Source organism: Schistocerca cancellata, chromosome 3 (assembly GCF_023864275.1).
Source record: "Schistocerca cancellata isolate TAMUIC-IGC-003103 chromosome 3, iqSchCanc2.1, whole genome shotgun sequence".
Taxonomy (NCBI): Eukaryota; Metazoa; Arthropoda; class Insecta; order Orthoptera; family Acrididae; genus Schistocerca; species Schistocerca cancellata.
In genome coordinates this window covers 33,777,536-33,803,540 of record NC_064628.1, presented here as the reverse complement: position 1 = coordinate 33,803,540, position 26,005 = coordinate 33,777,536, and the positions used below count along the sequence as shown (strand labels likewise).

Below are 26,005 nucleotides of genomic sequence, written 5' to 3'. Positions count from 1 at the left end.
CAGCGATGAGAGTCGCTTCTGCCTTGGTGCCAATGATGGTCGTATGCGTGTTTGGCGCCGTGCAGGTGAGCGCCACAATCAGGACTGCATACGACCGAGGCACACAGGGCCAACACCCGGCATCATGGTGTGGGGAGCGATCTCCTACACTGGCCGTACACCACTGGTGATCGTCGAGGGGACACTGAATCGTGCACGGTACATCCAAACCGTCATCGAACCCATCGTTCTACCATTCCTAGACCGGCAAGGGAACTTGCTGTTCCAACAGGACAATGCACGTCCGCATGTATCCCGTGCCACCCAACGTGCTCTAGAAGGTGTAAGTCAACTACCCTGGCCAGCAAGATCTCCGGATCTGTCCCCCATTGAGCATGTTTGGGACTGGATGAAGCGTCGTCTCACGCGGTCTGCACGTCCAGCACGAACGCTGGTCCAACTGAGGCGCCAGGTGGAAATGGCATGGCAAGCCGTTCCACAGGACTACATCCAGCATCTCTACGATCGTCTCCATGGGAGAATAGCAGCCTGCATTGCTGCGAAAGGTGGATATACATTGTACTAGTGCCGACATTGTGCATGCTCTGTTGCCTGTGTCTATGTGCCTGTAGTTCTGTCAGTGTGATCATGTGATGTATCTGACCCCAGGAATGTGTCAATAAAGTTTCCCCTTCCTGGGACAATGAATTCACGGTGTTCTTATTTCAATTTCCAGGAGTGTATATTGGAAATATTGAGAATATTTTGAGGTCCATCAATACCGCTTATCAGTATTTCTAGGATTGACAATACGTCAATACGCGCCCTTAGACAGTCAAAATATTGACAGTTTGGCAATATTATTGAACGTGTGAGGGCCTCTTTAGAATGTAGAAATTTTATTAGGACTAATTGTTTTAGGTAGTGCAGCTGCTAGTTTTGTAGATCAATATTTTTAATGAAACTTTCTGGCAGATTAAAACTGTGTGCAGGACCGGGACTCGAATTCGGGACCTTTGCTTTTCGCGGGCAAGTGCTCTACCATCTGAGCTACCCAAGCACGACTCACGCCCCGTCCTCACAGCATTACTTCTGCCAGTACCTCGCCTCCTACCTTCCAGACTTTGCAGAAGCTCTCCTGCGAACCTTGCAGAACAAGCACTCTTGAAAGAAAGGATACTGCGGAGACATGGCTTAGTCACAGCCTAGGGGATGTTTCCAGAATGAGATTTTCACTCTGCAGCGGAGTGTGCGCTGATATGAAACTTCCTGGCAGATTAAAACTGTGTGCCGGACCGAGACTCGAACTCGGGACCTTTGCCTTTTGCAGGCAAGTGCTCTACCATCTGAGGCACGAAAGGCAAAGATCCCCGGTTCAAGTCTCGGTCCGGCAGACAGTTTTAATCTGCCAGGAAGTTTCATATCAGCGCACACTCCCCTGCAGAGTGAAAATCTCATTCTGGAATATTTTTACTGACCATCGCAGCGTTGTCCTGCGCTGCTTATACTGTACGGTTTAGATTAGATTAGATTTACTTTCATTCCAACTGATCCGTAATAAAGAGGTCCTCCAGGATGTGGAACATGTCAGAAAAACAATAATACATGACAAATATTTACAACTAAAACAAATAAGCTAATGTACCATTCCACAGGTCCCAAGTGGAATGATCGTCATTTTTTAATGAACACTAAGAGTCATTTTACAAATACTAATGCACCGAATTAAAAAAAAGTTTTTTATTTATTTATAAGGTAATAAACATGTAATACAACTACTGTAATACTTATTTACAATGAACACATTACTGCACTGAAATGGTGCAGAAGTTAGATTATACTTACACACTTACACACACACACACACACACACACACACACACACACACACACACAAATTTTCAGTGAACACATTACTGCGCTGAAATTGTGCAGAAGTTATGTTGTACTTATATGCAAATCAGTTGGTTTTGCTAAGAAATTCATCAATGGAGTAGAAGGAGTTTGCCACCAATAAATCCTTTAGGCTTCTCTTAAACTGAATTTCATTGGTTGTTAAGCTTTTTATGGCTGCTGGCATGTTGTTGAAAATGTGTGTTCCTGAATAATGCACACCTTTTTGTACAAGACTAAGTGACTTTAAATCCTTGTGGAGATTATTCTTATTTCTAGTATTGATTCCATGAATTGAGCTGTTGGTTTGAAAAAGTGATATATTTTTAATGACAAATTTCATTAAGGAATAAATATATTGGGAAGCTGTAGTTAGTATCCCTAGTTCCCTAAACAGGCTTCTGCAGGATGTTCTTGAGTTCACACCACATATAACTCTTACTGCACGTTTTTGTGCGCGGAAAACTTTAGCTTGGCCTGATGAATTACCCCAAAAAATAATCCCATATGACATTATGGAATGAAAGTAAGCATAGTATGCCAGCTTTTTCATTTTTATATCCCATATGTCTGACAAAATTGGCATTGCAAACAGAGATTTGTTAAGACGCTTCAGCAGTTCTGTGGTGTGCTCCTCCCAGTCGAATTTATTATCAAGCTGTAATCCCAAGAATTTAACACTGTCCACTTCTTCTATCTTCTTGTCATCGTATGTTAGACATATACTCTTGGGACACCCCTTACAAGTTCTGAACTGCGTGTAGTGTGTTTTTTCAAAGTTTAGTGACAAAGAATTGGCTAGGAACCAGTGATTAATGTCCACAAATATTTTATTGGCTGATCTTTCTAAGACTACACTTGATTTGCTATTTATTGCAATGTTTGTATCATCGGCAAACAAAACAAACTTGGCATCTGGTTCTCACCAGAGAGCGCCGGCGTGAGGTCGTAGATCTCCGTGCCGCGAGCCGACGTGAGCGTGAGCATGCGCACGGGCAGCGCTTCGAGCCCCGACAGGGACGCGCCGTACGACAGCGAGCCGTCGCGGCGCGCGAACATCCAGGCCACGCCCCCCACCCCCGCGGAGGGGGCAGCGGCCGAGTCGTCAGAGCGACTGCCCTCTGCTGAGGCGGCGTCGGTCGGAGTCAGTACGGCCTGTCAAACAGCGAGCCACAACTAGTGCACATCTGAAAAACACACGAGTGTTAAAGCAGAATTTGCGTTTGCCCACGGCAGGACCATACTGACACTACTTGAAACGCTTCTCCTTCATTAATTTTTCACATGACACTTTGTAGGAAAGAGTACCCATTATCAAGTGCGTTTTCCGTGTATTATGAAACTTTTAGGCGTGATACTTACGAAGTTCATGGTTCAGAGTAGTTTCAGGGGTAAGACAAGGCTGCAACCTGTCTCCACTGTTGTTCATATTATTTATGGATCATATGTTGAAAACAATAGACTGGCTGGGTGAGATTAAGATATGTGAACACAAAATAAGCAGTCTTGCATATGCGGATGACTTAGTTGTGATGGCAGATTCGATTGAAAGTTTGCAAAGTAATATTTCAGAGCTAGATCAGAAATGTAAGGACTATGGTATGAAGATTAGCATCTCCAAAACGAAAGTAATGTCAGTGGGAAAGAAATATAAATGGATTGAGTGCCAAATAGGAGGAACAAAGTTAGAACAGGTGGACGGTTTCAAGTACTTAGGATGCATATTCTCACAGGACGGCAACGTAGTGAAAGAACTGGATGCGAGGTGTAGCAAAGCTAATGCAGTGAGCGCTCAGCTACTCTCTTCTGCAAGAAGGAAGTCAGTACCGAGACAAAGTTATCTGTGCACCGTGCAATCTTTCGACCAACTTTGTTGTATGGGAGCGAAAGCTGGGTGGATTCAGGTTACCTTATCAACAAGGTTGAGGTTACGGATATGAAAGTAGCTAGGATGATTGCAGGTACTAGTAGATGGGAACAATGGCAGGAGGGTGTCCACAATGAGGAAATCAAAGAAAAACTGGGGATGAACTCTATAGATGTAGCAGTCAGGGTGAACAGGCTTAGATGGTGGGGTCATGTTACACGCATGGGAGAAGCAAGGTTACCCAAGAGACTCGTGGATTCAGCAGTAGAGGGTAGGAGGAGTCGGGGCAGACCGAGGAGAAGGTACCTGGATTCGGTTAAGAATGATTTTGAAGTAATAGGTTTAACATCAGAAGAGGCACCAATGTTAGCACTGAATAGGGGATCATGGAGGAACTGTATAAGGGGGGCTATGCTCCAGACTGAACGCTGAAAGGCATAATCAGTCTTAAATGATGATGATGATGATGATTTACGAAGTGAGTGTACTGCTGCAATATAATGGCCCCTTTAAATTTTCTTCTGGGTTTCTTGTGGGGAAAACACTTATTACACATCACTTACGCTGTTCATAGTCCATGATAAAAGTGAATAACACAGAATTTATCAGATGCTTAGACAGTACCAGTCAATAAGCAAAATAAAAGAGAGACAGGAATAAGTACCTAGTAATGGATGTGCAGGGTGTCCCAGGAGGGATGGTCAGTATTCAGCGATATGACAAGAACTCTCAATCAGAGCAAAAACATCCAGTAAACTTGCGCTCTAAATTGCATATCTTAAGAACTATGAGCACCTGTTCATCTTCGCTACCGTGAAACACGTCTCTTCTACTGAACGAGTACTCGTAGCTCTTAATGTCACCAAGTAGAGAGCGGAAAGAGTTGTGGTGCATCATCTAGGACATCTATAAAGCTCTTAAAGAAACTCTTTGTCACTGACACGGGACATTTCTTTGATAACACAGGGGACAACCTTATAATACTTCACAAAACCGAGTCCACAAACTCAGTTTTTATGAAGAACTGGAAATTTTCATTCACAATAGAAAACATTGACAGCAGACACTAAATGAAAAAGCTAAGACAGTGACAAAGAGGTTCTTTAAGAGCTTTGCAGATATCCTAGATGATGCCCTAAACTCTTTCCAATTTATACTTCCTGAGTGACCTTAATAAAAGATGATTCCCAAAGCAATGTACAGAAACAGTAAGAATTAGATTATGTTGATACTAAGTCTGGAAGTTTTATATTTTTCATGTTTCGTATTTTATTTTCATTTGGGTCTCTACTGTCATGTATTTTCAATAGTAATATCTTTAACAAGTTAAGTGAAAATTTTATAATTGTTTATATATATACATATATGGACGACTATATATACCACAATGTAACTTAGTAATAAATGATCTCTGAGGCAAGGCACTATATCTCTACACCGTTACAATCTATGGTATGTTTATGTTATTGGTTCGTGTTCTTTGAGACAAATTAAGTTAAAAGTGTATATTTAGAACGTACACAGGGTTCTATGCACTGGAACAGATTGTAAGTAACACTGTCATGATTTAAAATTTACAAAATTAGTGGCATATTTCGATAACAAACGCCTTTTACATGTTTTTTGTAGCGAAATGAAACCGCAACAAACAACAGGCTGGATATATGTACTAAACACGTAATATAATATCATTGTTCCACCTGAAGATGGGAGTGTGAACTCCCGAAACGCGTCGTGGGACTAAATTTAAAAAAGTAACTGTTGAAGATAACTGTTATATGCGAACATTTATTGTCGTAAACAGTCGCTGTTGCTTACAACATTCCAACATGACGACATGAGGTTATTTGGTTACATAACAAAAATGACCACCTCACTCTGTGGACGATCTAAAAATAAGTGGTCCTATTCTGAACTTCTACTGTGGTCTCTATAATTAATGTAAGGTGTCTGTCCTAAGGAAACCAGAATAATGAAGCAGCTCGCATGTCGCAAATATCAAACCTAAAAATAACATAGTATACAAAAAATACTCGAAAATGGATCTTACTTTCCAAGACACTTCGTGTGAAAAATAAAAAAAAGTCATTCCCGGCAGCAAAAAATCTAATTTCATAACAACTGCAGCCGCAGGCTTTAAACAACCATTTCAAAGTGGATATAAAGCCTCATGCAGGAAGAATCACTCCACACAAGTGGTTTATCAAGGCATCCACATCTACATACGTATGCCGCAAGCCATCATGTGGTGCATGGCGGAGGGTACATTGCGCCACTACGACTCGTTCCCCTTCCTGTTCCACTTGCACAGGGGGCGAGGCAAAAAGGGCCATCTCTGTGCGACTGTACGAACCCAGTTTCCCTTATCGTCTTTTTGCGGTCCTTACGTGAAATGTACGATGGCGACAGCAGAATCGTTGTAGTCAGCTGCAGGTGCCGGTTCTCTAAATTTTCTCGGTACTGTTTCGCAAGAGGAATGTCGTATAGCCTCCTGAGATTCACATTTTAGTTCAGGTAGCATTTCCGTAAAACTCACGTGTTGATGGAACCCACTGATAACATATCTCGTACACGCCTTATAACTGCATCGATGTCTTCCTTTAATCCGACCTGGTGAGGATCCCACAAACTCAATCAGTACTCAAGAATGGTCGCACTAGGGTTCTGCACTCTGTCTCCTTTATAGATGAGCTATTTTCCTACATTTCTCCCGATATACTGCAGTTGACCATTCACGTTCCCTACTATCAAGCACATGTGCTCGTTCCAACTCGTAACGCTTTGCAACGTAACGCCTAGATATTTAATCAATGTGACTGTGTCATACAGTACACCACTAATGCTGTATAACAACATTACAGGAATGTTTTACCTATTCATCCGCATTAACTTAAATTTTTCTATATTTACAGCAAGCTTGACATACGTCACTCCAAGAAGAAATTCCGTCTAAGCCATCCTGTATGCTCCTATAGTCACTATAGCGTCATAAGCAAACTACCGCAGATTGCTGTTCACCCTATCCGCCAGATGATTTATGTACAGGCTATTACAAATGATTGAAGCGATTTCATAAATTCACTGTAGCTCCATTCATTGACATATGGTAACGAAACACTACAGATACGTAGAAAAACTCATAAAGTTTTGTTGGGATGAAGCCGCACTCCAGGTTTCTGCCGCCAGAGCGCTCGAGAGCGCAGTGAGTCAAAATGGCGACAGGAGCCGAGAAAGCGTATGTGGTGGTTGAAATGCACTCACGTCAGTCAGTCATAACAGTGCAACGACGCTTCAGGACGAAGTTCAACATATATCCACCAGCTGCTAACTCCATTCGGCGATGGTATGCGCAGTTTAAAGCTTCTGGATGCCTCTGTAAGGGGAAATCAACGGGTCGGCCTGCAGTGAGCGAAGAAACGGTTGAACGCGTGCGGGCAAGTTTCACGCGTAGCCCGCGGAAAATTGGCTCATGCCACAACTGGAGACCGACAGCGCCGACTTCATCTTTCAACAGGATGGTGCTCCACCGCACTTCCATCATGATGTTCGGCATTTCTTAAACAGGAGATTGGAAAACCGATGGATCGGTCGTGGTGGAGATCATGATCAGCAATTCGTGTCATGGCCTCCACGCTCTCCCGACTTAACCCCATCCGATTTCTTTCTGTGGGGTTATGTGAAAGATTCAGTGTTTAAACCTCCTCCACCAAGAAACGTGCCAGAACTGCGAGCTCGCATCAACGATGCTTTCGAACTCATTGATGGGGACATGCTGTGCCGAGTGTGGGAGGAACTTGATTATCGGCTTGATGTCTGCCGAATGACTAAAGGGGCACATATCGAACATTTGTGAATTCCTAAAAAAACTTTTTGAGTTTTTGTATGTGTGTGCAAAGCATTGTGAAAATATCTCAAATAATAAAGTTATTGTAGAGCTGTGAAATCGCTTCAGTCATTTGTAATAACCCTGTATTTTGAGAACAAGAGCTGTCGTATCACACTTCCCTCGGACACTCCTGAAGATACGCTTGTCTCCGATGAACAATCACCGTCCAGGACAACGTACTGTCTTGTATTTGATTGGGTTGAGTTGGGTTGTTTGGGGGAAAGAGACCAAACTGCAAGGTTATCGGTCTTATCGGTTAGGGAAGGATAGGGAAGGAAATCGGCCGTGCCCTTTCAAAGGAACCATTCCGGCATTCTCCTGGAGCGATTTAGGGAAATGACGGAAAACCTAAATGAGGATGGCGGGATTCGGTACTGAACCGTCGTCCGCCCGAAAGAGTCCAGAGTGCTAACCACTGCGCCACCTGACTCGATTGTGTTCTATTCAGAAGTCTTGGAGCCACCAACATACCTGCTGGGACAGTCTACAGTGCGGAAATGTGTCAAATGCTTAGCGGAACTCTGGAAATATGGAACCTACCTTTAGCCTTCATCGATGGTTCGCAGGATATCATGCGAGAAAGGGGGCAAGCTGCGTTTCACACGAGCGATGCTTTCTAAACCAGAGCTGATTTGTTGACAAGCTTTTCTGTCTCAAGGGAATTTATTACAGCCGGCCCCTGTGGTCGGGTGGCTCTAGGCGTTTCATTCCGGAACCACGCGGCTGCTACGGTCGCAGGTTCGAATCCTGCCTCGGCCATGGATGTGTGTGATGTCCTTAGGTTAGTGAGGTTTAAGTAGTTCTAAGTTCTAGGGAAGTGATGACCTCAGAAGTTGAGTCCCATAGTGCTCAGAGCCATTTGAACCATTTTGAACTTGCAGGCGGCGAACGGTCTACCCGACGGGAGGCCCTAGTCACACGACATTTATTTATTTTATTATATGTCGAGAAGTAAAATGAGTTGTTAATGAAATAACTATTATTGTGGTTATTTTACCTGTCTTTTCAAACCACCTTCATATGTTCAAGAATTCTGCAGCGGCAAACTGACGACAATGATATTAAACTGTAGTTTTTTGAGTCTCTTCTTCTGCCCTTTTTATATACGGGCGTTACTTCCGATTTTTTCCAGTCACTTCTTAGCGTACAATAGGCGAGAGATTCGCGATAAATGCAAGCTACGTTAGGGACCAATGCTAAAGAATACTCTTTGTGGAATCGAATTGAGGTTCCATCCGGACCTGGCGACTTATTGGCGACACGAGAGAGGGGTGGGCGGCGGCTACTAGAAGTGGGCAATCTACCTGGAGTATCTCGCAGGAGACCCTGGCTGTGACGCGGCCGCGCAGCTCCATGAGGCGGCGGCCCCCGGCGTCGGCGGCTGACAGCGACGCCCTGAGGCGTCCCGCCGCCAGCTGCCGCAGCGCCCCGGCGCCCACCGGGCTGCGCAGCTCCACCTCCGACAGCGACGCCTGGTTGTGGTTGTGGCCGTGGCCGCCGAGCGGCGCCTGCGTCTGCGGCTGCGGCGCGCGCACCGTCTGCGAACAGCCCACCACTCACTACCCTGCTGTTGGCGTAAAACCACTGGAAACAGCAACATCTAGGAGTTACTGGCCAGAAGGACCTGAAGTGGGATGGCCGACTGTAAGAAAAGCAGTTGCTTGGTTGGGATCCACTGGAAACAGTAACATCTAGGAGTGACCGTCCAGAGCGACCTGTAGTGGAATGACCAGCTGTAGGAAAAGCAGATGCTTGACTGAGATAACTGGGAGAATCTTTAGGATATGTATGAGGGCCGTTCAATAAGTAATGCAACACATTTTTTTTCTCGGCCAATTTTGGTTGAAAAACCGGAAATTTCTTGTGGAATATTTTCAAACATTCCCGCTTCGTCTCGTATAGTTTCATTGACTTCCGACAGGTGGCAGCGCTTTACGGAGCTGTTAAATTGGCGTCTGTAACGGATGTGCGTTGCAAACAACGGGCAGCGATCGAGTTTCTTTTGGCGGAAAACCAGGGCATCTCAGATATTCATAGGCGCTTGCAGAATGTCTACGGTGATCTGGCAGTGGACAAAAGCACGGTGAGTCGTTGGGCAAAGCGTGTGTCATCATCGCCGCAAGGTCAAGCAAGACTGTTTGATCTCCCGCGTGCGGGCCGGCCGTGCACAGCTGTGACTCCTGCAATGGCGGAGGGTGCGAACACACTCGTTCGAGATGATCGACGGATCACCATCAAACAACTCAGTGCTCAACTTGACATCTCTGTTGGTAGTGCTGTCACAATTGTTCACCAGTTGGGATATTCAAAGGTTTGTTCCCGATGGGTCCCTTGTTGTCTAACCGAACACCATAAAGAGCAAAGGAGAACCGTCTGCGCGGAATTGCTTGCTCGTCATGTGGCTGAGGGTGACAATTTCTTGTCAAAGATTGTTACAGGCGATGAAACATGGGTTCATCACTTCGAACCTGAAACAAAACGGCAATCAATGGAGTGGCGCCACACCCACTCCCCTACCAAGAAAAAGTTTAAAGCCATACCCTCAGCCGGTAAAGTCACGGTTACAGTCTTCTGGGAAGCTGAAGGGGTTATTCTGTTCGATGTCCTTCCCCATGGTCAAACGATCAACTCTGAAGTGTATTGCGCTACTCTTCAGAAATTGAAGAAACGACTTCAGCGTGTTCGTAGGCACAAAAATCTGAACGAACTTCTCCTTCTTCATGACAACGCAAGACCTCACACAAGTCTTCGCACCCGAGAGGAGCTCACAAAACTTCAGCGGACTGTTCTTCCCCATGCATCCTACAGCCCCGATCTCGCACCGTCGGATTTCCATATGTTTGGCCCAATGAAGGACGCAATCCGTGGGAGGCACTACGCGGATGATGAAGAAGTTATTGATGCAGTACGACGTTGGCTCCGACATCGACCAGTGGAATAGTACCGTGCAGCCATACAGGCCCTCATTTCAAGGTGGCGTAAATCCGTAGCATTGAATGGAGATTACGTTGAAAAATAGTGTTGTGTAGCTAAAAGATTGGGGAATAACCTGGTGTATTTCAATGCTGAATAAAACAACCCCTGTTTCAGAAAAAAATGTGTTGCATTACTTATTGAACTGCCCTCGTACAGTCGTCAAAATAAATGTTGCTTATTCCTGAACCTTTCATAACGAACGTTGTGATTCAGAAATACGTTACGATACCAGTCCATTTGTTTGTTTGTACTGTAATTCTGGGGGGCGGTATCTGCAGGCTGCGACACCCGTGTCACCTGTAAACACTGTAGTACTTGTGCTACGTATCATTGTGAGAGTTGCATTGCTTCAGGATGGTTCATGTTGTGCACGACTTGTACGCCGAAGTAAGGTAAGATGGCATACAGAGTGGTGCAGCATCTGTTGTCATAAGAAAGCTGGACAGGAGCAGAAACGATTAACGAACAAGGTAACACAGGAAACATAAGATTTACTTAACTTGTATCTCTCCAAGTGTATGAAGATTCATTACAAATAATGCAGCAAGAATCGGAGTCCAGATATCACACTGTCAACAAAAAAGAGGCTCTCTGAACTTAGCACGAATGATGGTGTCTGCGTCGCTTCAGATAGCAAAGGGGCTCCCAGTGCAAGAGGGCTGACTGGTTTTTTTTTCTTTATTGTGATTTTTATCACCTTACACAAGGCGGGCTGTCAGCAGCTGAGTACGCCACTCTTCAGCCTTCAGGTTACAATAAGTAATACATAGAGGGGGCACAGAGAATACAAACAAAACGGCGGGCAAAACAATGTAGACACTAAAAAACAAAAAAAAAACACCCGGAGCCGTTCACGCTGGACGAGAAAACATCACTGACACTAGTTGACACGGTGCACAAAACATGGATGACGGCGACGGTACACGTGAACAGTGGCGGCGTGACGGCGAACATACACTAAACACAAACGAAGGCACACACACGAGACACTGATAGCGATGACCTCCGGCGCGCGAATGTTCACTGTGCGTGTGCGAGTCCGGGCACCTGCCAAGAGCAGGAGGCGGAAATGAAGTGGGTGAGCGAGAGGGGAGAGCAGAGATGCCATGGGCAGTGGAGATAGGGGGAGGGAGGAAGGGGGAGGGGAAGCCCAGGGGAAGAGGGGTGGAGGGAGGGGACGGGGGAAAAGGAAAGAGAAGGGAAGATAAGGGAGGGAGGGTGCCTAAAGGAAAGGACACCAGAAGTGGGGGGTGGGGCAGGGTCAAAGTTGATAGGAGGGGTAGATGGAGGGGAGGAGGGCATCATCAGGGAGAGGGAGCTGGCGGAAGCCACCTTGGGAGAGCGTAAGGAGGGTGGAGAGATGGAGTCTGGGTGGGATGTGGGAATACAGGCGCGGCAGCGGGCGGGGGTGGGAGAGGATCGGGGAGACGAGCGAGTGAGGAGGATCAAGTTTATGGGAGGTGTACAGGATCCGTATCCTTTCAAGGAAAAGGAGAAGGTGGGGGAAGGGGATGAGATCGTAGAGGATCCGCGTGGGGGAGGGGAGACGGATGCGATAGGCGAGGCGGAGAGCATGGTGTTCAACGATTTGGAGGGATTTGTAAAAGGTAGGGGAGGCAGAGATACAAGCCGGATGGCCATAACAAAGGATAGGGCGGATGAGGGATTTATAAGTGTGGAGGATGGTGGAGGGGTCCAGACCCCACGTACGGCCGGAGAGGAGCTTGAGGAGACTGAGTCGGGAGCGTGCCTTGGCTTGGATTGTCCGGAGCTGGGGAGTCCAGGAGAGGCGACGGTCGAGGGTGACGCCAAGGTACTTAAGGGTGGGAGCGAGGGCGATAGGACGGCCATAGACGGTGAGATAGAAATCAAGGAGGCGGAAGGAAGGGGTGGTTTTGCCTACAATGATCGCCTGGGCTGACTGGCTGCCGCCAGCCGTCTTATATCGAGGAGGCAGACGGTGCTTCTGGTAGTACAGAGCCACTGGGGGCGTGGCTCGGCGGCTGTGCACCACTGGGTCCGCCAAATCCTGTGCAACCATTATTGGCATCTGACGGGAACTTGCAATTCCGTTGCCAACTCTGACACCTGTGGGGAGGTACTGATATGTGATACCGCAGTTCAGACAAGGACAGCTTTAAATCAGAGGCTCCATGGAGTGACTCCAATGGAACAGGGAACGAGGCAGATGGACATCGCAGTGAACGTCACTGTGAGTCAAACTGAGGCCTCTACAACCGTGAAGAATTTTCTGTTGACAGGATCAGTTGAGGACCGTCACAGAATTGGCAGTGGGACAAAGACAACAAGTGTGTGCGACTGATATTTGCGTATAATAGCAAACAGAAAGCTTCAACACAATGCTACACGTCTACAGCGGCAGTAGCGAACAGTTACGAGTGTGTCAACACAGACAATACAAAATAAGCTGCATGAACAGGGATTACGTACCAGAAGGACTCTCAAAGCTCATGTTCTATATAGAGTTCAGGGGGACGTGTGTCACACGGGCATGAGACCACTCTTTGTGGACTAGGCGGCATTGGGAACAACGTGAAACGATATCAATGATAAGATTTGCTGATAACATTGCTATCCTCAGTGAAAGTGAAGATGAATTACAGGATATGCTGAATGGAATGAACGTCTAGTTAGTACAGAATATGGATTGAGGGTAAATTGAAAAAAGACGAAATTAATGAAAAGTAGCGGAAATGAGAACAGCGAGAATATTAACATTAGGATTGATGCTCATGAAGTAGATGAATTTAAGTATTTCTGCTATCTAGGCAGCAAAATAACCTATGATGCATGGCACCCATGATGGAAGGACAAAATAATAAGCAGACTGGCACTGCTGAAAAGGGTAAAGTCTACCAGTATCAAACATATGTCTTAATTTGAGGAATAAACTTCTGAGAATATACCTGTTGAGCACAGCATTATATGGTAGTGAAACGTGCATTGGGGGGGGGGGGGGGAGGAGGAGGGAGACCGGAACATAAGAAAATCGAAACGTCTGAGATGTGGTGCTACAGAAAAATGTTGAAAATTAGGTGGATTGATCAAGTGGGGGAGGTTCTGCACAGAATCGGAGAGGAAAGGAAAATGTGGAAAACACTGACAAGGAGAAGGGACTATCAGACCAGTTGTGTGATTGGATTGAAGAGTTCCTAGATAACAGAACGCAGCAAGTCATTCTCAATGGAGAGAAGTCTTCCGAAATAAGAGTGATTTCAGGTGTGCCGCAGGGGAGTGTCGTAGGACCGTTGCTATTCACAATATACATATATGACCTTGTGGATGGCATCGGAAGTTCACTGAGGCTTTTTGTGGATGATGCTGTGGTGTATCGCGAGGTTGTAACAATGGAAAATTGTACTGAAATGCAGGAGGATCTGCAGCGAATTGACGCATGGTGCAGGGAATGGCAATTGAATCTCAATGTAGACAAGTGTAATGTGCTGCGAATACATAGAAAGAAAGATCCCTTATCATTTAGCTACAATATAGCAGGTCAGCAACTGAAAGCAGTTAATTCCATAAATTATCTGGGAGTAGGCATTAGGAGTGAATTAAAATGGAATGACCATATAAAATTAATCGTCGGTAAAGCAGATGCCAGACAGATTCATTGGAAGAATCTGAAGGAAATGCAGTCCGAAAACAAAGGAAGTAGGTTACAGTACGCTTGTTCGCCCACTGCTTGAATACTACTCAGCAGTGTGGGATCCGTACCAGATAGGGTTGATAGAAGAGATAGAGAAGATCCAACGGAGAGCAGCGCGCTTCGTTACAGGATCATTTAGTAATCGCGAAAGCGTTACGGAGATGATAGGTAAACTCCAGTGGAAGACTCTGCAGGAGAGACGCTCAGTAGCTCGGTACGGGCTTTTGTCAAAGTTTCGAGAACATACCTTCACCGAAGAGTCAAGTAATATATTGCTCCCTCCTACGTATATCTCGCGAAGAGACCATGAGGATAAAATCAGAGAGATTAGAGCCCACACAGAGGCATACCGACAATCCTTTTTTCCACGAACAATACGAGACTGGAATAGAAGAGAGAACCGATAGAGGTACTCAAGGTACCCTCCGCCACACACCGTCAGGTGGCTTGCGGAGTATGGATGTAGATGTAGGTGATAGGACATCTGTTAAGATATCTGGGAATGACTCCTAGATGGAGCTGTAGAGGGAGAAACTGTAGAGGAAGACAGACATTGGAATACATCCAGCAAATAACTGAGGACGCAGGCTGAAAGTGCTACTCTGAGATGAAAAGATGAGAGGAATTCGTGGCGAGCCACATCAAACCAGTCAGAAGACTGATGACTCAAAACAAAAAAAAGTTGAGGAATTTGGGTATGGCGATTAACTCTTCCTCAACCTTCTCGGAACTGCAGAGGAACACCTGCTGCGTGGATGGGGCCACAGTGGGAGAGAAAGAGGGCAGATGACGGTGAAACGCGTACGTTTCATAGGCAGCGATGGCGAGCCGCAGAATCTCTGACCAGAGAGCATGTAGTCAGTTCAGTTGCGAGAGAGTAATAGCGCGCGAGAGTACAGTGCAGTTGCATGGAGCGAGTCGGTAGATGCAGTAGTGGTACGTAGCGAGTCGCGAGAGTATGTAGTACAGTTGCGAGTTAGCTGTTGTGTGAGGAGTCGGCGGGCGCCGACATGGGACTCTGGTCGATATTCAGGACGAGGTATATTTTTTAAATAAGGTAATGAAGCAGCTTTGCGATCAGCTAATAATGTATTGTAATGGATCTTAAGTGTAATTAATTTGTTCAAGAATCGCCCCAATAATAATTTCGTTTTGAAACCAATCATTTTTAACAAAGAATCCCTTTTTTGAAATAATATTTTCCTTGCATTTCCTTAAAGAAAAGTTTCCCTTAAATTAAAAAAGAAATATATATTTGCGATGCATTTCCTCCAAGCTATGGCGAAAAATAAGAGCAGATGCAGTATTACTGAGGTAAGAATTTGAGTTTCATCAGGGCCTAAAGATCGACATTTCGGTCTATTTGTGTTTTCATTGTCACTGAGATTTACACTAGTGTAACCTCCCCACAAAAATGAAAGTCAATTTAATAAGAAATGAATGAAATCTCAGTTGATATGAATTCAATAAAAAATGAAATCTCAGCGACAATGAAAACACAAATAGACCGAAATGTCGATCTTTAGGCCCTGATTAAACTCAAATTCTTACCTCAGTAATACTGCATCTGCTCTTATTTTTCGCCATAGCTTGGAGGAAATGCATCGCAAATATATATATATATATTTTTGAATTTAAGGGAAACTTTTCTTTAAGGAAATGCAAGGAAAATATTATTTCAAAAAAGGGATTCTTTGTTAAAAATGATTGGTTTCAAAACGAAATTATTATTGGGGCGATTCTTGAACAAATTAACTACACTTAAGATCCATTACAATACATTATTAGCTGAGCGCAAAGCTGCTTCATTACCTTATTTAAAAAATATACCTCGTCCTGAATATCGACCAGAGTCCCATGTCGGCGCCCGCCGACTCCTCACACAACAGCTAACTCGCAACTGTACTACATACTCTCGCGACTCGCTACGTACCACTACTGCATCTACCGACTCGCTCCATGCAACTGCATTGTACTCTCGCGCGCTATTACTCTCTCGCAACTGAACTGACTACATGCTCTCTGGTCAGAGATTCTGCGGCTCGCCATCGCTGCCTATGAAACGTACGCGTTTCAACGGGAAGAGCTTACCTCCTCGACGATGGCGCGGCCGGCTTCGTCCTCGAGGCGGGCGACCAGCTGGGCCCCCTGCGGCACGTCTGCGGACAGCAGCAGGCTGAGGTGGACGCTGCTGGTGTCGGGGGCGGCGTGCACGGACACGACCGCCGTGGCCGCCGCGTCTCCGCCGGCGCGCTCCTCCAGCAGGCCGGAGAACACCTCCGTGGTCAGCGAGTGGTGCCTGCCGGCGAAACGAGATCTACTCAGCACCCGAGGCGTAGCTCTGTTTGCTGCATCGGTTCCTCTCCTCGGATATCATACAGGGTGATTCAAAAAGAATACCACAACTTTAAAAATGTGTATTTAATGAAAGAAACATAATATAACCTTCTGTTATACATCATTACAAAGAGTATTTAGAAAGGTTTTTTTTTCACTCAAAAACAAGTTCAGAGATGTTCAATATGGCCCCCTCCAGACACTCGAGCAATATCAACCCGATACTCCAACTCGTTCCACACTCTCTGTAGCATATCGGGCGTAACAGTTTGGATAGCTGCTGTTATTTCCCGTTTCAAATCATCAGTGGTGGCTGGGAGAGGTGGCCGAAACACCATATCTTTAACATACCCCCATAAGAAAAGATCGCAGGGGGTAAGATCAGGGCTTCTTGGAGGCCAGTGATGAAGTGTTCTGTCACGGGCTGCCTGGCGGCCGATCCATCGCCTCGGGTAGTTGACGTTCAGGTAGTTACGGACAGATAAGTGCCAATGTGGTGGCGCTCCATCCTGCTGAAATATGAATTGTTGTGCTTCTTGTTCGAGCTGAGCGATCAGCCAATTCTCTAACATCTCCAGATACTGTAGTCCAGTTACAGTAGCACCTTCGAAGAAAAAGGGACCAAAAACTTTATTGGCTGAAATGGCACAGAAAACGTTCACCTTAGGCGAGTCACGTTCATACTGAGTTGTTTCCCGCGGATTCTCAGTGCCCCATATACAGACATTGTGATCTGTTCACTTCTGCCGTACTCAATAACACAAAAAGCTTTCTGTTGAGCGGTCGCCATCTTAGCATCAACTGACGCTGACGCCTAGTCTACAGCGCCTCAAGCGAACAAATGTACAACTAAAAGAAACTTTATAGCTCCCTTAATTCGCCGACACATAGTGCTTAGCTCTGCCTTTTGTCGTTGCAGAGTTTTAAATTCCTAAAGTTGTGGTATTCTTTTTGAATCACCCTGTATTTTCGCTCAGGAGCAATGTGACCGCTTAACCCGAAAACAACGTCAAGTTTGGAGTGAGCAACACAGTGAACGAAAGCCAATAACGAGAACAAGAAAGTCCGGGTACGGTCCGAGATCGACATCCAATAAGCAGGGTGGTATGATTTGTAGTAGCTCAGGCAACAGACTGCACTAGACTGGATCACTGTTACCTGCTTTGCCCCATTGTTATGGGCGGCCGGTGTGGCCGTGCGGTTCTAGGCGCTTCAGTCTGGAACCGCGTGACCGCTACGGTCGCAGGTTCGAATCCTGCCTCGGGTATGGATGTGTGTGATGTCCTTAGGTTAGTTAGATTTAAGTAGTTCTAATTTCTAGGGGACTGATGACCACAGATGTTAAGTCCCATAGTGCTCAGAGCCATTTGAACCCATTGTTATGAATAGCTCGTTCCCCGTAGCATGCTATTCGCACCCTTGGTGGCGATTGTCAATTTTTTCCATCTTTAGAAATCCGGGTGAAATGGTAGCACAAGGAAAAGAGTGTTACCAGCTGGCTACATAACATAGATGGTACGTGCACAACTGGTAACGCTCTTGTCCTTTGGCCACCTTTGCACTGGGATTTCTGAAGATGTAAATAATTCCGAAACGCATCATGCATACTTTGTCATTAACAAAGTCATTTTTCACCTGCTGTACGACTTATTATGCAACCTAGCCCGGTTAATTACACATCTGCACATATTTATGTATGTTATACTTTTCGTTCGATTTAAATCCGTGTTACATTACAAATTTGTCTTTGTTTAGATAATTATTCGTTTCGTGGAAGCTCGTATTGCTGACACAACGTCTCGTCACACATGATCATCTTTTTCGCGTCGTTTTTTGTTCGAGAGTCGAGATGTAAGGAACAAACTTTGCACATACCTTTTTCTTCTCCAAAATATTCTGGAAAATGTGTTAATTCGGCGGGCCGCTGTGGCCGAGCGGTTTCTAGGCGCTTCAGTCCGGAACCGCGCTGTTGCTACGGTCGCAGGTTCGAATCCTGCCTCGGCAATGGATGTGCGTGATGTCGTTAGGTTGGTTAGGTTTAAGTAGTTATAAGTCTAGGGGACTGATGACCTCAGATGTTAAGTGCCATAGTGCTCAGAGCCATTTCAACCGTTTGAACTTAATTCGGAGATATTGCTCCATTACGATTTGCGGCACAGCAACGTTGACCCTCTATGGCAGCACGTCCACTACTTGACACTGCCGGCACACAACTGGCTGGTTGAATTAACATCTATTGTTTATAGTCGTTAGTTCAAGCAGCCACCGTAGTTACGAGGTGCATTCAAGTTCTAAGGCCTCCCATTTTTTTTCTCTGGACTGGAAAGAGATAGAAACACGCGCATTGTTTTAAAATGAGGCCGCGTTCATTGTCAATACGTCCCAGAGATGGCAGCACCGTACGACAGATGGAATTTTACCGCCAGCGGCGAGAATGAGAACTGTTTTAAATACTTAAAATGGCGACATTTTCCTTACTTGAACAGCGTGCAATCATTTTCGTTTTCTGAATTTGCGTGGTGTGAAACCAATTGAAATTCATCGAGTGTTGAAGGAGACGTGTGGTGATGGAGTTATGGATGTGTCGAAAGTGCGTTCGTGGGTGCGACAGTTAAATGAAGGCAGAACATCGTGTGACAACAAACCGAAACAACCTCGGGCTGGCACAAGCCAGTCTGACGACATGATCGAGAAAGTGTAGAGAATTGTTTTGGGGGATCGCCGAATGACTGTTGAACAGATCGCCTCCAGAGTTGGCATTTCTGTGGGTTCTGTGCACACAATCCTGCATGACGACCTGAAAATGCGAAAAGTGTCATCCAGGTGGGTGCCACAAATGCTGACGGACGACCACATGGCTGCCCGTGTGGCATGTTGCCAAGCAATGTTGACGCGCAACAACAGCATGAATGGGACTTTCTTTTCGTCAGTTGTGACAATGGATGAGACGTGGATGTCATTTTTCAATCCAGAAACAAAGCGCCAGTCAGCTCAATGGAAGCACACAGATTCACCGCCACCAAAAAAATTTCGGGTAACCGCCAGTGCTGAAAAAATGATGGTGTCCATGTTCTGGGACAGCGAGAGCGTAATCCTTACCCATTGCGTTCCAAAGGGCACTACGGTATCAGGTTCATTCTACGAAAATGTTTTGAAGAACAAATTCCTTCCTGCACTGCAACAAAAACGTCCGGGAAGGGCGGCGCGTGTGCTGTTTCACCGAGACAACGCACCCGCATATCGAGTTAACGTTACGCAACAGTTTCTTCGTGATAACAACTTTGAAGTGATTCCTCATGCTCCCTACTCACCTGACCTGGCTCCTAGTGACTTTTGGCTTTTTCCAACAATGAAAGACACTCTCCGTGGCCGCACATTCACCAGCGGTGCTGCTATTGCCTCAGCGATTTTCCAGTGGTCAAAACAGACTCCTAAAGAAGACTTCGCCGCTGCCATGGAATCATGGCGTCAGCGTTGTGAAAAATGCGTACGTCTGCAGGGCGATTACGTCGAGAAGTAACGCCAGTTTCATCGATTTCGGGTGAGTAGTTAATTAGAAAAAAAAAATCGGAGGCCTTAGAACTTGAATCCACCTCTTACTACAATGACGTCGCTTATACGCGAGGAATAAAGTCAGACTCTGAACTTTTTGGGACCTTCTTCGGCTCATGGTTCATGCAAATTAAATAAGATCATACGATAGAAAAACATATATACGTGTGCATCCGAAATACAGTATAATCATTTTTCTTGTCAACATGATACACTGTTATATATACACGAAATTTTAACAGAAAGTATTATTATTTACAATTTTTGATATTGAGAAGTATAGCCCCGCGAATTTTTTTGTAGCAACAGTATCAGTGAAACCTGAAAACGGTGAAACATTAAAAAAGAGACAGAAAATTTACTGCTGCAGTATGGAAGTGGAGAACTTGGAACAGTAAAATACTGAGAATGCTCTGTGAAAATAGAGCTTGGGTAGTACAGAGACGTTGAGCAAGCTGTGCAAGTCTTCTACGCCAGACAGTAAACAGTGTAGGATTTCTCCCCCTGCTATTTTTATTTTATTTTTCCTCTAATGCAAGCGGGACGTGAGGCCGCGACCGCAGGTCATCCGTCATGGACGGGTGTCAGCTGACAGCGCTGTCACACCGCGTCAATACTCAGGGCAGCCGAAGGCCACCCCACGCCGATTTCGACACCACGCTGTCGTTCGAAGAATTGCACGTTGTGCGCCAGACTGGGACTCGGATCCAGGCATCGCCATTTAACGGCGAGTACTGGAGAGTTCGCGCCATGCAGACTGCCTTACACACCAACTGAGCAGCATCCAATTGGCACTGGATTCTGGTCGCACCTTCCAAACTCAGTTTTAAAGGTTATTTATTCCAGTCTGATACACTCCTGGAAATTGAAATAAGAACACCGTGAATTCATTGTCCCAGGAAGGGGAAACTTTATTGACACATTCCTGGGGTCAGATACATCACATGATCACACTGACAGAACCACAGGCACATAGACACAGGCAACAGAGCATGCACAATGTCGGCACTAGTACAGTGTATATCCACCTTTCGCAGCAATGCAGGCTGCTATTCTCCCATGGAGACGATCGTAGAGATGCTGGATGTAGTCCTGTGGAACGGCTTGCCATGCCATTTCCACCTGGCGCCTCAGTTGGACCAGCGTTCGTGCTGGACGTGCAGACCGCGTGAGACGACGCTTCATCCAGTCCCAAACATGCTCAATGGGGGACAGATCCGGAGATCTTGCTGGCCAGGGTAGTTGACTTACACCTTCTAGAGCACGTTGGGTGGCACGGGATACATGCGGACGTGCATTGTCCTGTTGGAACAGCAAGTTCCCTTGCCGGTCTAGGAATGGTACAACGATGGGTTCGATGACGGTTTGGATGTACCGTGCACTATTCAGTGTCCCCTCGACGATCACCAGTGGTGTACGGCCAGTGTAGGAGATCGCTCCCCACACCATGATGCCGGGTGTTGGCCCTGTGTGCCTCGGTCGTATGCAGTCCTGATTGTGGCGCTCACCTGCACGGCGCCAAACACGCATACGACCATCATTGGCACCAAGGCAGAAGCGACTCTCATCGCTGAAGACGACACGTCTCCATTCGTCCCTCCATTCACGCCTGTCGCGACACCACTGGAGGCGGGCTGCACGATGTTGGGGCGTGAGCGGAAGACGGCCTAACGGTGTGCGGGACTGTAGCGCAGCTTCATGGAGACGGTTGCGAATAGTCCTCGCCGATACCCCAGGAGCAACAGTGTCCCTAATTTGGTGGGAAGTGGCGGTGCGGTCCCCTACGGCACTGCGTAGGATCCTACGGTCTTGGCGTGCATCCGTTCGTCGCTGCGGTCCGGTCCCAGGTCGACGGGCACGTGCGCCTTCCGCCGACCACTGGCGACAACATCGATGTACTGTGGAGACCTCACGCCCCACGTGTTGAGCAATTCGGCGGTACGTCCACCCGGCCTCCCGCATGCCCACTATATGCCCTCGCTCAAAGTCCGTCAACTGCACATACGGTTCACGTCCACGCTGTCGCGGCATGCTACCAGTGTTAAAGACTGCGATGGAGCTCCGTATGCCACGGCAAACTGGCTGACACTGACGGCGGCGGTGCACAAATGCTGCGCAGCTAGCGCCATTCGACGGCCAACACCGCGGTTCCTGGTGTGTCCGCTGTGCCGTGCGTGTGATCATTGCTTGTACAGCCCTCTCGCAGTGTCCGGAGCAAGTATGGTGGGTCTGACACACCGGGGTCAATGTGTTCTTTTTTCCATTTCCAGGAGTGTATTTAACAGGAAAAAAAAATGAAAATAAATGTTATTCTATCGTCTCTTAGGTTTTCTCAGCGTGATCCATCAGTGCTACGCTTTTGGGTGTTCAAACGAAAAGCTGCTTTCATTTCTCTGAACAACGTTTCGACAACAGAGCTCCGGCGATGCGAGCTGCTTTCTCTTGCGAACTCGCTGTCTGGAATCCATCCAGCGTCTGGAGTATTGTTGGTTTCGCTCTCGCCGAGCTGGACTTCGACGCCCGCACGGCTCTTTGATGTTGGTTTGTTTTTTTACAGCCAGCACTGTTCCGTTAAACACATACAGTCTCACCGTTTTCCATCTCTGGGGTGGATGAGATAATCTTAACAAATTGAGTGTTGAACCCAATTCTTGCACTGGACTCGCATTCGGGAGGACGACGGTTCAATCCCGCGTCCGGCCATCCTGATTTAGGTTTTCCGTGATTTCCCTAAACCGCGCTCCAGGCAAATGCCGGGATGGTTCCTCTGAAAGGGCACGGCCGACTTCCTTCCCAATCCTTCCCTGATCCGATGAGACCGATGACCACGCTGTGTGGTCTCCTTCCCCAAACCAACCAACCCAATTTTTGCCTAACTGAAACCTCCATTCCGGTTTATTGGGTTTTCCATGTACAAAGGGCAGTCAAATGAAAACCGAACGCCCGCCATAGTGGGACATGGAATGGTTCCAATCGAAAATAATCACTACTCGCGGTTAGACATTCATCACACTGGGAGGCGAGACGATCAGTTCCTGTGTCGTGGAACGCGGTCGCCCACTGACGGATCCACAACAGCGCCCATTCCGGCACTTTCACTTCTGAATGAAACCGACGTCCATGAATGTCTTTCTCCAGGTGAAAATTACACGGTGAAGGATCCAGGCTGTACGGAGGATGTTGCAGTGTTTCCCACCCAAACCGCCCGATTGACGGTCTGAGGGCTGGCGGTGTGAGGCCGGGCGTTATCATGCAACGGGATGATTCCGTCCGACAGCATTCTTGGGCTTTTTGATTTTATAGCGCGTCGCAGTTTCTGCAAACTGTCTTCACACTGCTGCACAATGATTTGTTCCACGCACGGGGAACTCGACGAGCAGAGCGCTGCTGCAGCCGAAATTGGATCTTTTTCGTGGAGGAGAGATGGAATTTTTCCACAGTTGGCTCTGACATTTACCATCGGGCTGTCGGAATGCTGTCGTCTACAGTCATCGACTCTACAGTGGCTTAACTCTTTACACCAACTCAAGCGTCCCTTATCACTGACCACACAAATATGTTGCTTATTCAAATGGTTCAAATGGCTCTAAGCACTATGAGACTTAACATCTGAGGTTCAAAATGGCTCTGAGCACTATCGGACACAACATCTGAGGTCATCAGTCCCCTAGAACTTAGAACTACTTAAACCTAACTAACCTAAGGACATCACATACATCTATGCCCGAGGCAGGATTCGAACCTGCGACCGTAGCGGTCGCGCGGTTCCATACTGAAGCGCCTAGAACCGCTCGGCCACTACGGCCGGCTAACATCTGAGGTCATCAGTCCCCTGGACATAGAACTACTTAAATCTAACTAACCTAAGGACATCACACACATCCATGCCCGAGGCAGGATTCGAACCTGCGACCGTAGCAGCAGCGCTGTTCCGGATTGAAGCGCCTAGAACCGCTCGGCCACAGCGGCCGGCGCTTATGAGGAGCCACTGGATCATTGTACCCCACACTTTCTAACTTATTGTGCTAGCTGGACTACTAGTAGCACTTTGGAACTCACGAGTGATCCTTTCTGCCGATTTCATGTGATTGTTTGCAACGAGTTTTCGCAATCCTCAACGGTCTTTGTCCATCAGTACATGAGGTGTCCCTGGTCTTGGTTCAGATGCCTTTATTCCATGGCGTTTACACTTCACAATCACATTACAAATAGTTGACTTGGGCAGCTTTAGACGGACTGAAATATGACTGACGGATTTGATACTCAGGTCACACCCAACTGACTAGTCCGCGTCCGAAGTCATTGAGCTTTCCCGACTGACGCATCTGCTACTCATAACACAGTAATCCCCGGCTCCTTTTTCTGTGACGTGTCGGCTTCTCGTGACATCTAGTGGTCAAACCCGCATTACACAGTGGTATCTGGATGCTGTTATTCAGACCGTGTATCTACCAGTTTAAATGTGCTGGGGGAAAGACACATTCTGCACTACATCAGTTGGCTATCTGAGGAAGGGAAGGATCCCAATATCAATCTCGAGTGAATATCATGATCACGATGGCCAGAGGGGAATTTGAACACCGATGCTCCAGAACGCAAGTATTGCGGGATAACCACTACGCACCTCGGTTGAGTAGTACAGTACAGGTCCTCGCGCTGGTTAGTCACGTGCCCACTCAGCAGGGTTGACTGGCTGTCACTGTGGTCGTAACTCAGCGGGGTATACATAGCTGCAGACGGCCGCCTGGCAGGCTACATCAGCTGTTGCGGCAGAGATAATGGGAGGCTGCGTGCCGCTATGAAGGACAGGACCGCCGCCCACGCAGGGTGCAGCCGCGGTTCCGCAACAGGTGCCGCCTGCCAGCCAGTGGTCACACCGCACCGGCTGAGCGTGCGTCAGCCACACTGCTTATAGCCGCGGCTTCGCCACCGTCAGCAGACACCACCAAAGTCTGCGCACGGCCGAGGGTGCTTCCTTCCAGTAACGGCCACTTTCTGTCCTGTTACACTACTGGCCATTAAAATTGCTACACCACGAAGATGACGTGCTACAGACGCGAAATTTAACCGACAGGAAGAAGATACTGTGATATGCAAATGATTAGCTCTGCAGAGCATTCACACAAGGTTGGCGTCGGTGGCGAACCCACAACGTGCTGACATGAGGAATATTTCCAACCGATTTCTCATACACAAACAGCAGTTGACCGGCGTTGCCTCGTGAAACGATGTTCTGATGCCTTGTGTAAGGAGGAGAAATGCGTACCATCACGTTTCCGACTTTTATAAAGGTCGGATTGTAGCCTATCGCGATTGAAGTTTATCGTATCGCCACATTGCTGCTAACGTTGGTCGAGATCCGATGACTGTTAGCACAATATGGAATCGGTGGGTTCAGGAGGGTAATACGGAACGCCGTGCTGGACCCCAACGGCCTCGTATCTCTAACAGTCGAGATGACAGGCATCTTATTCACATGGCTGTAACGGATCGTGCAGCCCCGTCTCGATCCCTGAGTCAATAGATGGGGACGTTTACAAGACAACAACCATCTGCACGATTAGTTCGACGACGTTTGCAGCAGCATGGACTATCACCTCTGAGACCATGGATGCGGTTACGCTTGACGCTGCATCACAGACAGGAGCGCCTGCGATGGTGTACTCAACGACGAACCTGGGTGCACGAGTGGTAAAACGTCATTTTTTCAGATGAATCCAGGTTCTGTTTACAGCACCATGATGGTCGCATCCGTGTTTGGCGACATCGTGGTGAACTCACATTGGAAGCTAGTATTCGTCTTCGCCATACTGGCGTATCACCCTGCGTGGTAGTATGGGGTGCC

The 26,005-nt window shown here is 46.9% G+C and overlaps 1 protein-coding gene across 1 annotated transcript in view; it reads right to left on the bottom strand.

The window, feature by feature from the left end:
- LOC126175595 (dorsal-ventral patterning protein Sog-like) overlaps positions 1 to 26,005 on the bottom strand; it is a 544,108-nt gene that overhangs the window by 45,745 nt on the left and 472,358 nt on the right. The window contains 3 exon segments of the mRNA XM_049922459.1: positions 2,799 to 3,027; positions 8,930 to 9,163; positions 16,363 to 16,570. Coding sequence (XP_049778416.1) covers positions 2,799 to 3,027; positions 8,930 to 9,163; positions 16,363 to 16,570 — 671 coding nt within the window.